This window comes from Convolutriloba macropyga, chromosome 12 (genome assembly GCF_964194025.1).
Source record: "Convolutriloba macropyga chromosome 12, txConMacr16.3, whole genome shotgun sequence".
Taxonomy (NCBI): Eukaryota; Metazoa; Xenacoelomorpha; order Acoela; family Convolutidae; genus Convolutriloba; species Convolutriloba macropyga.
The window spans coordinates 32,827,981-32,839,737 of NC_134479.1; the positions used below are offsets into that span (position 1 = coordinate 32,827,981).

Genomic DNA, 11,757 nt, shown 5'->3' on the forward strand with positions numbered 1-11,757 from the left:
ATTTGACTTCGTATACTGTGCAAAGAGAAGTCATCGATCAAAAATGGATCACAATTAATCCCTTTTCAACTGTTAAAAAAACATAAACCGACGAATTGCGGAGGAACTGCTCTCGACCGACAGTGGGGTGCAAAAATATTTGACCAACACGTTTACAAATTTGCATAATAAAGACCAACACGTTTACAATAATTGCTATGAACTTCGTTCAAGAGCAATTAATCATGATGACATCAATAATAACCTCGCTATCGCTTCGTGACTATTATTTTTAAAAAATATACACAGCAAGAAAGCATACAAAATGGGCTCTTACCGAAATCGATGAAGTTCTGCACAGACAACGGTGAAGGCGAAAACTTGGCATAGGTATCAACCAATATCGACATTTCTTCGTCATCAATTTTCTTTGGCTTCCCTCCTCCACTACCACCAGCCTTACTGCTTGAATATCTGCTACACTGATAAGAACATCTTGATTTTTTGGACACTTGAAGCAGCGGAACAATTCTAGCTCCCTTTAAATGAGGTTCCAGGGTTTGGCTAGCACAACCAATATTTAGCTTCAAAACAGCAGCCGCTCTCAGGAATGACTTCCGAGAAGCCATGTTTAAAAATAATTAAACAATTTTTCGCTAAACACTACATGAGCAACATCTATAACCTGAAACAGCAGCGGTAAAATAAATTTTCAGATAAGTTTAGAATTTGCTCAGCATTTAATGATTGCAATGGTCGTAATTTAATTAAATGGCGTCTGCTAAGTTCAAGGCTTTTTTTGTTCAGTCATTAAGGCGGCGCCAACTTCTCATGACTTGACTAGTATTCAAATATTTACAACCGCATATGGAATTTGCCCCGAGTCGAATGCGGCATTATTTATTCAATGCGAATTAGTATTGAATGCAAGACAATCCCAATTGTACCATCACAAAAGCAGATCAAAGAATCGCCTTATTTTCCATTTCTTCTGAAAATTTTGCGACAAAGCACAGGCGTCCCCAATTCAGACAAGAAAAATAGATTTTCGCCGACTATCTGAGAAAGAGTTAGTTATTCAAAAAACAAATGGACGCACAACGGACCGAATTTCGGCTTTAAAAGATAAAAAGTGAAAGCTGCAATTCTCAATATGTCGCCTCTATTTCGTTTTTCTATCTTATACACTAAAATATTAGGGCAAAAATTCAATCAAAAGTGTCCCTATTATAGTGAAGACAACCATATTGCACTATTGGCAAAATTTCTATTGTTGTAATTGCATAGATAATCGATTTCAACAGTTTCTCGATAACATTGTCGACTACACCCTAACTCTTGAGCTTGAATCAGATCTTTTCTATCACCTCCCCTATTGCAAAGGGGAGGAAATTCTTGAACAGAATTTTAGCGAGCTATTGATTGACCGACAGAATAATTTATTCAGCATTTTGAACCGTAGGATTATGTGCAAACTTTAAGTATATTTTGTAATTTAACATTCCTACAGGCAGCACTACTATGTACTGAAGGAGATGCAATTGATGAAAAGATCCGATAATTTTACTACTTGAGCATGTTAGAAAATGCATGTTGAGCAAACAGTAATCTATATATTTCCTTTTTAAATCGTATCAAATAGTATTTCAGATAAAACAGCTAGTTCAGCACAAACTTCATGAATGCAATTACGCAAAGTACATCAGCATCTAACAGGGTTGTCTAGGCATTAAGACAGACATTATTTTTCCAAAATATAAGCCTTTCTCAAGGGCATTGTTTGCTAGAACTTTGATTCGTAGTACAATTATTAAATACCCACATTGAACTAATTGTATCAAAAGAAATGTTTCATTTGTTCAATATTTAGACTATTATATGTTTTTTTATAAGCAACTAGACAACCCTGTCAGCCGTTATGGGTTTGGCTCAATCACCATTCAACTCATTTATCAACAGCAATTTTGGAGGTAGGATTAAGAAACTTTTAAATTTTGGACTTTTACTCACTTCATTTGCCATCACAACAGTCTGCAACGAAGTCTGTTTCTCGACGAGACAGACATTAAACAAAAATTTTACCGCAATTCTGAGAAACTTAAGAAAAACGAAAAAAATATATTTCCAAACAAATATCATCCCAATGGTTTTTGTCTTCCCAGTAGTAACCGAAACAGGGTTTAATGAGCATTTTTGGGTTCATCTTAGCCCATTCTGAACATACTCTTTGGTCGGCAACACGTTTTGTACGCGTTTTTAAGAAGTTGACACTTAGCGCGAACCCTGGCACAATTTTTCGCAATTTTTTTAAAGATTTTATTGGTGTCTTCACATCAGATGCATACTTAAACAAAGATTACTGACGATTTATTCTTAGATAAGGTCTTGAATAAAAAAATAGTTCTGGCGATTTAAATACATTGGTATGTTTTCTTAACCCCCTGCTCGGATAAGTTAATTTGCCAGCTCGGATAATTAAAATGTAATCAAAAACATTTTAAATACAGATCCGGTTGCTTTCAAATACAGCATAAAGAATTTTTGTTCCGACCCCTCTTGAGGGGGGAGGAACTATATACTCAAATGGGTTTTTTTTGTTCAGTCAAATTTCGCCGATCGATATATTCATCGTAGAGAGTTGGGACTAGTATCATTAGAAAGCTCGTCCAGCTTAGAATATGGAATTAAAAAGATTTTGTTAATTTTCGTTTTCTACAGTGAGTTATCGAGGTTTAAACTTCTGAGAAAAGTAGAGTGAATTCACGTTGTTTTATTCACATTTTCCGAAATTTTTGACTAATTTTTCGTCAATTTTGCTAAAATTTGTTGAAATTTTTAATAGTGTCGTTGATTTTATTTTTAAGGACAAACAAGCCTTGTTACTATTAAATTCGAAAACTACATGAAGGTGGCAATGCCTCTGTGATAAATGAGTTTGAAAGCTGATTTGAAACCCAGCAGACATTAAATACAGACAAGGGCAATTTCCAGTTTCCTCAGAATTGTGAAAGCCAGATTAAGATGTAAAAGGCAATCTGTTTACAACTCTTTGGCAATTCTTATCAATGGCGACTTAATCACGTAGCACTGAAAAGCATTCTTGTAGCAGCAAAATAAATGTTTGATAGTGGTTATTCTGATTGTTGTAAGCGTTGATTTAGAAAATGACGGCTACGAATCCCACATCTATTATACCAGGTACAACAGTGAGAGAAAAAGTGATATTAAGTATTTAATGCCTCTTTCATATCGAAACAAAACTCGATTTGAATTTAAGAAAGCATCGGTCGTAAACAGATTGATACATACAATAAAAGTCATTACATCAATCAATGCTATAATGACGTGGGTATTGAGACATCATGGTCAGTGGGTGAAGCCTTGTTGTATACATACTGACCAAACTTGGTTAAAAATTTTGGATACTCGTGTTTGTATATCTGCCGGAGTACTTTGGCAGGCGCCCAACCGCCTGGGTTCACATCAGCTGTGTACCACACTTTGGTTACCACGTCCTCCCGTTTATATTTACCTGAAATTAATTTTGATCTATTCATCAATCTATTCAAATTACAGATCTATTTCCGGGTTAGGCTTTATAAAGTCAATATATTTTGATGGATCATAAGATTCCCATGGTCGGTATACATTTATTCGATCAATTCTGGGGGCAAACTATTCATAGTCCTCGATTTAACTATTCAAAAATAGTAACTTGCTCTATAACATTACAGAATTCTACATGTATCAAAATACCCATTGTTAAGAAACGCCCATTTTTTTCCATCGTTTGGTAGCAAATAAGTGCTCACTTTGATTGGCGTGGACATTTCAAGGATCAATTTTGTGGCTATATTCAATTTCATATATCACTTGTTCTCCCGTGATTGAGCAGTAACTCTGTATTTATGCTCAGTATTTAAGTAAATGCCCGTCTGAGCATTTCAAATGTTTTTGTTTAAAACTTTCCATTACCTGCAATAATCAAGTAAATCGATCCCACAGACATTTCGAAATCAATTCACTTGAATTTTGCGTTAACAAGGAGGCTCGTTAATGTGCGTTTGCACATGATGTTCCGACCCGCCCTCATCTACATTTTTGACTTATCTGACTTTTGACTTACGTTTTTGCAAATAGATGTTCGAGTTTAAAAAAATCGTTACATAACCAAACTAATAACTGAACTAAATAATGCCATGCCTCATTGCAACGAGACCTGCCATTGAACGGACTACGAGAAAAAAAAACAACAAAAAAAAGCAAAAACAAAAACTTGGCACGGCAAAAACTCAAAATCTTAATATGAAAGCACCTCGTAACAACGTCAAATTACAATCAGACAAAACCCTAAAATTCCCTACAAATTTACTTTTTTTTCTAACTACACGTGTCAGTTGGGATTTCTCCTTAATAAGACTAGGTAAAAACTCGACAAAAAAGAAATAATCAGGCAAAATCAATCAGCATTTTTAAACCAAATAATTTCAAAAGTCCTACAATTAATTAGCTTTTAACGAAATAATTCTTTGTAAAGTTACTAAAAGTCATAATGAAACCAATAGGAACTGTCTCTTAGACTAAGCCACAAGAGCGAACTAAAGGTGCAGAAAAACTCAAAAAAAATACGAACCACAAATTACAAACATGACGAAAACAGAAATTAGTGAAGCCATTAGAATTATTAGCTATTATATGAATATTATGTGTTTTTTATTTCATTTTCTAATTATACTAATTCAGCTAAAGTTACACTGAATAAATAAGTTCAATTGAGCCACATTTAAAAATCATTGGGATCTGTTATGACGCGATTGTACTAAAGAAAGATAAGAAACAAAAATATAACACTCGGGTGCTTCGGGTCACATCATTCAATCAAACTTCAATTACAAGCTTATGGTCCGGTCAGCATTTTACGGCTACCTAAAGACTAGAAAAAAAAAAGCAAAAACAGCACCTTCAAAAAAAGAGAAGTGTCGCAGCAATTGAAAAATGAGCTGTCAGTAAAAACTTTTTTACTTTCAAATAATTTTTCAAAAGCAATGGGATTTTTATTTTTAACAATTTGACTCCAATATATCAACCCACATGAATAAATACATTAAAACCACGAAACTTTTGAGAAAACCCGTAGTATCAACTCCATTAAATTCAGTAGCTTTCAACGGAAGCTAATGACTCCGCAAATTTACGCCTCGATGAAACAACAACGATATTTGTCATTCAGAAAGTCATCAATAGGACATTACAATAGGTCCTTGACCATAAAAATAACAATAAATACAGGCAAGTTCCAACAATTAAGTAGAAAAGTGCGAGAAGAAAGTGTCGAAGCCATTTAAACCATAAGTTTTTCTCTGAAAACTTTATGTATAATCCATTGAATTCATCTCTATGCCAATGCAACTATCACCAGTATTATAATGTTTTAAGATTCCAAACGGAATCAAAAACTACGAAAAAGATATCCAAAAACATTAAAATTAAGAAAACTCGTGCTTCGAAGTCATAACACCAATAGTTAGAAGACAAAACCGCTAACTATATTAATTTTGGTTGATGTAGAAAAGGAGGGTGTCCGGTCATTACTGAGACTGACTAACAGGTCACACAAATAAGTTTGAGATCGGTTAATTTTCAAAAAAAAACTTTTCGAAAAATTATTTTTAAAGTCTTAACAGCCATTAATTTCAATGGCTTTCAACGGAAGTCAAAAAATACGCTCAATTGGAGCGTATGCCTCAATTGGAGGACGAGATACTTGTCATGCATAGGTAATCAATAAGACATCACAATAAGTCTTATGACTATAAAAAAAAACAACAAATACAGGCAAAAACAAAGAATTCAGCAGAAAGGCGAGAAGAAAGTGTCGAAGCCATTTAAACTATAAGCTTTTCCTTGAAAAGTTCATCCATGATCCAGTGAAAATCTTCTCCAAGCCAATGAGAGATATCAATATCAGGATAATGTGATAAGATTTCAAGATGAACCAACAATGAAAATATCCAAATTTTTTTTTAATTTTTTGAAAATTTGTGGCATTGTTGTCCTATAAAAAAATATTTCTGGTCCTGTCATTACTGAGACTGACATAGAATTCACGAAATTAAGTTTTGATCGGTAAATATTCAAAAAAGTTCTCGAAAAATCATTTTTGAAGTCATAACAGCCATTAGCTGTCCACTCAAAGCTCTAGATAGGTTCACTTAATGCGCATTACGAAACCTATTGCACTGTTAGTCAACAAGACCATGCCAAAGGACTCCAAACTCAGAGTCGAAGCAAAAAAAAACGCGCGATTCCTTGAAAACGATTATTTTGTTCATTGGGCTTGATTTGACTGTAAATCAAGTTTTATTCTTTAACGGGACCCAGATATGAAAAAAGACTAGTATCTAGGTGACACAAGAAAACAAAAATATGAAAAGTTTTCTAAAAAAAGCTTTCAAACAGAGTTCGAATTTTTTTGATAGTAAACTTCCCTATGAGACCAGAACTAGGTTTATCGGCTTTAGTCTATTAGGAACACAAAATTGATTCATTTTGTGGCGTGAAATGTAAACATTTGATTCATTTTGTGGCGTGAAATGCGTATTTTCCCCTGAAAGTGAACAAAATCACGCCTATTATCACGTGTTCACACAAAACTTTAAACCTCGATAACTCCTCGAAAAAAGGAAATTAAAATCTTTTTAATTTCGAATTTTACGCTGGACGAGCTTTTTAATGATACCACTAACATTTCTCTAAGATGAAATATCGATCGGCCAAAATTGTCTGAACAAAAAAACCATTTGAGTATATAGTTCCTCCCCCCACAAGTGGGGTCGGAACAAAAATCTAATATCTTTTGCGTACAATGATGCATCCAGTCACTTCAATAACCTAGCTGCAAAAACTGTAGTCTCAAAAAACCAATGAATAGAATACGACCTCAAAATTTGATTTAGTTTCTCTATTTTGTGACGTCTTTAATTGCTTTAGACTTGTGCACTGCAAAGTTGCACTCAAATGTCCTTCAATTAGATTGATATATGACCCTAAACCAATTAAAGGAGGCAGAAGTCAAATTCTAGAGAGTGGAAAGTTACTTTGATAGTCAGTCAGCTAAGCCATGAGTGTTAAATTATTCACGCAATTAAAAAAAACAGCAGGAAAGTCCTGAATTACAATTCAAGGTAGTTTCATAGAATAAACACAAAATTAGACCTACAAACGACTAGGAATGGAGTGTGAAAACCGATTCAGAAAAAGAAACTGATGTGAAATTGCCACGCGTGAACAAAAACCCTATATGGCAAAATGAATTGTCGTTCAAACGCCGTTTTTCTTACTCTACTTAAAAAATGGCTTCAAAACGCCCAGTTTTTTCGCTGCGCTTCCTGTTCGGCGTAACAAAAATCAACATTCCAATTTGACCTTAAAAGTTATCAAAACTTGTGTACAGATCTATAAAAAAAACCTGGCCCGGAGAATTCTGGAGACATATGTCTCGAAGCTGATTCCACTAACTGCGGCCAACAATGTCAATTGACGTCTAAGATATTTCAAATGAATGTCAGCAGACAAACATACCACGAGAATTTTATAAATGCCGACAGATTGGAAACGAAACTACGGAATTCCGAAAACCATTTTCCAAAAATATTAAAAATCATTTTGAATTACGTGTTCTCCATTAATCTGTGATGTAAAATCTTACAAGAAACTAAACTTAAGCAAGTAAATTAGTCTTTGTTGTACTTCACCATTTTGTACTAACAATGACCAATTAATCGCTTGACTCGTTTCAGAGGTTCCCCAGACGACTCGAAGAACTAACAATGAATTTAGAAAAACAAACACAAAACAATCATTGTAGCCAAAAATACCAATCAAACTAAAACCCTAAAACCTCAAATTTTATTTGAATCACAACCAAATGAATTTCAACATAATAGGAAAAAAATATCAAAACCATGTACAAAAGCCTCACACCCAAAAAGAATATCTGAACGAAAAAACGAGCAATTAAAAAAAATCTAAAAACACGTCAGAAAATACAAACTGTATCAAAATGAAACGGCACATTAAATTTTGACCAATAGTAAACATAAAAATCTGCCTCGTCTCTGCACTAAAGAACTAAATATGTCTTAAAGTTCATAAAGAAGCTGAACACATCAAGCTTGGACAAACTGAAAACCCATTGAAGACAAAAACTGCCGAGACAGTTTAATTTGCCGCAGAATTGTCATCAATAACCACTAGTCAATTCTACAAGAAACGAAAAGTTTCATTTGAAGAACAACAAACATACTACAGTAAAAAAAACCAAAGTTCTCAAAGCAGTTGCTCCGAGCGAGGAAATTGCAGAAAAATAGAAAAATCTTGTAATTTAATCCCACTTGGACAGAGAAAACAAATTATTATTGGCGAAAAACTTAAAAACAAGGATACGTTCATATCAGTTCAAAAGAATAAAATTTATCCCAAAAAGTACATTACCACAAAACTTTCAATTACATTCAGAACCTATTATACACTAAAACCAAGAATACAAAATAACTGAAAATTTTGAAAATAACATAGCCGGCAGATTGCCAGAAAATAGCCGCGATAGACGCTTGTGGCCAACCATGAATTGAAACAAAAAAAAGAAATAAGATTGACCAGACTCTAATACCCAAGAATTAGGGCATATAAGTTTGGCACTACTTAGTTGCGCACTATTGATTTTTAACTAGTAAATGTTCATAAAATTTAAAGTTCCATAAAAGAAGACAGAAGTCATTTTTTAGTAAGGTAAGGCACGCAATTGACCTAAAAGCAGAAATGACGTCACGAACACAAATTTTAACTGCAAAGCAGTATAAGTCACTGAAAAAGTCAATTCCAAAAGTCAGGGCAAGACGAAACAAAAATCTGTTAAACGCTAAAAAAAATTAGGAGCGCAATAATAGCCGCCTGGAATTATAGTATCCTTCCGAACAAACTATAAAATTACCACATAAGAACGAGAAAACCTAAAGGAACTGAGCACTAATATCATTATTCAAAACTTAATTAGTAAACCGAAAACGAAAGCATGGAGTACATACTGAATTTGACAACCAATAGTAAAAGTTATTACAGCCAAAACCATTAATTTGTCACCAGACAACCACACATTTTTACCACAGCAAAATTAAACTTTGTTCACAGAGGGAAAGGAAACAAAGCCAGCACTGCGCTACAACTCACCATTTTCTAGTTTCTTGTCCGGATTCAAGATAACTGTCTGACACACCATAGATGCCCGAACCACACATCTCACAACCCCTCTCCCCAATTTTCCATCTGAATGTTCCACGGAATAATTACAAACAAGCCAAGTGTCATTCTCGTCGGACTCCATGTCGTATGCACTGACGTGCCTGATATGTGATAGAAATACAATGTCTCTCTGAGCTGAGGGCCATACCCTCTTCATCACTGAGTGAATGATGATTGTGTCTGGTGCTAGGATCTCTAACACTTTTATCTAAACAAAGATTCTTGTCAGTACAACGGACTTCAGTGCCGTTTAAAAATAGCTCAATGTGGAAGTTAGAACAACAAATGTTTTAGGTGTCCTTCCTTCAACATTTTCGAGGACCTAAATTAACTTTATTTGAACCAACCGGAGGTAGCGGAGATATTATAGGTCAAAAATCGATCAATGAATAAGTTTATCTTACAAAACGAACAATCATCCTGACATCGTACTATTGTTAGGAAAACTTGGTTCCAAAAAATTCGAGTACTGATTGTGCAAATATTTGATTGAAAGCCAAGGTTTTTGTAAGAATTATTCTAGTGCTGGTCAACAGGAGAACTTTCAAGGTGAAGAGCCAAGGTTAATACCTTATCCAGTAGATGCCCCTCCCACTCCATTTTCACATCGGGGTCAAAAAACCAGCGACACATTTCTTCCGCAGTTATGCCATCAACTTGATGAGTAGCCTTTAGGGGATCCAAAACCAGCCCATCAATTTCGACTTCCTTGCGGTACACCCTCATTTCACCTTCGGAATGCATTAATTCCCAGCCATCTTCGTTATCAATTTCATCGGCAGACGAAAAAGCGTATTTTAAGTTCTCTTTAACGTAGTTATCACACGCTTCTGAGAATCTATGTTGAGTGCGTTGGGCACCACAGCTTACTGGAACTTTTACTAATGATTTTTTCATATCAACTGGGTTATACGAGTTCTCGTCTAGCTTGTCAATCGCGCTATCTAAAGCGTCAAACCACATTTCTGTTGTTAATACACTGTGTGGGCCTTCCTCAAAGTCAGGGCCTCCCCTCACATTGCCAGGGGACATTTTCTGCTCCATGTGTAATGTCTTGTACATCTCTTCGAACTTCTTACGTTTCTTGCTTTCATCATCAAGCTTTTTCCGGAGCTTCTCATCTTGTTGAAGAGAAACATCGACACACTGTTTGCACAAATCTAATAAATTATCTGTCGTTGTTTTGAAAGTTAAACAGTCGGCTCTAAATAAGGATAACTCTGACTCTTGATTTTGAGTTGAATCTCCGCTACGATCTATCATTACATTCTGACTCGTTTTCAGCATATGCTGTTCAATTTTATCAACAAGTTGTCTGGATAAGCTCCTCAAAGTGTCGATTTCTGTCTGAATAGAACTCAGTTCTTGAGCTCGGTTAAATTTACCTTTACCCAAAAGTAAGTTACCGCTGTTAATCGAGTTCAAAGAGAACATAGAACCATTACGACTAATTGCAGAATCAATACTAGAATCGTTTTTGTGTAATTCAATTGCATCAAGCCATACTTTTCTCGTTTCTAAATCTTTGGCTTTACAGTACCAAACAGAATCATTGACACCGATATCGAAACGGAGTTCGTCGAACTCGTGTTCTCTGATAATAGCCTTGGCTAAGCTAACTGATCCTCTCGATCCAGTAGCAACATCGGCCTTATCTTTGAAATAACTTAAGCAGCCATCCTTCAGAACAAAGTAGCGATCCTGCCAGCCGTGAATATAGTTTGTCCACTTTTGCAACGTGCCACTGATTTCAGCAGGTGAATCATCGCTCTCCGTAGATGAATCGAGATCCACCTCCTGGTTTTCTAAAGCTGGCACGTCTTCTGACGTCATGCATTGACTGAAAACAAAAAATAAATGCAACTCAGGCGGTTTCAAAATGGTACTAAATTTTTCTATTCTCAATCTTCACTTCAAAGAAAGCCCCTTTCCAAAACCGGATGGTCGATCAACTCAAGGGCGACAAATTACCTCGCATATGCAACTATAAAGACAAAAATAATGCGAACATTAGTTCGCTGGAAGCATGAAATTTCTGAATTTTCGCAGCCAAAATGTAGTTACTTGTCAAAACATTGAAATAGAAGATTGAAAGATTTAGTTGACTTTTCTATGGTAAGATTATTTCGAATTGAGAAGAATTTAAAGATCTTTCCGAAAGCATGACCAGTCAAGCTTTATGTTGTTGTTGAGAACTCCCGGGTTGCCCACAATAAATAAATCTTGGCAACAATATCCAAGCCATATATGGTGACCAAGAAAACTTCAAAACAATATGGCTGACCATACGAAACTTCAAACTACTTCGTATTTGTTTTTGTTTCTACAAAATTTTTGTTAATTACTCTTAATTAAAAAATCTGTGCTTAAATGTGTTCGAGGCTTTTGTTGCATAATTTAGGTTTTTATATGTGTGTCTGAAATAAATAAACACTCTACCTGATCTCACGCACTTAGTTTATTCGGGCAAAAACACTA

General features: G+C 35.0%; 1 protein-coding gene across 1 annotated transcript; it reads right to left on the bottom strand.

Moving 5' to 3' along the window:
- Positions 1-3,200: 3,200 nt before the first annotated feature.
- LOC142351054 (ceramide transfer protein-like) lies at positions 3,201-11,115 on the bottom strand. The gene is made up of 3 exons (XM_075403125.1): positions 9,850-11,115; positions 9,208-9,487; positions 3,201-3,511 (listed from the first exon to the last, which is right to left on the bottom strand). The coding sequence occupies exons 1-3, from the start codon at positions 11,110-11,112 to the stop codon at positions 3,315-3,317; spliced, it is 1,740 nt and encodes a 579-aa protein (XP_075259240.1). The 5' UTR covers positions 11,113-11,115; the 3' UTR covers positions 3,201-3,314.
- Between the last annotated feature and the right edge of the window lie 642 nt (positions 11,116-11,757).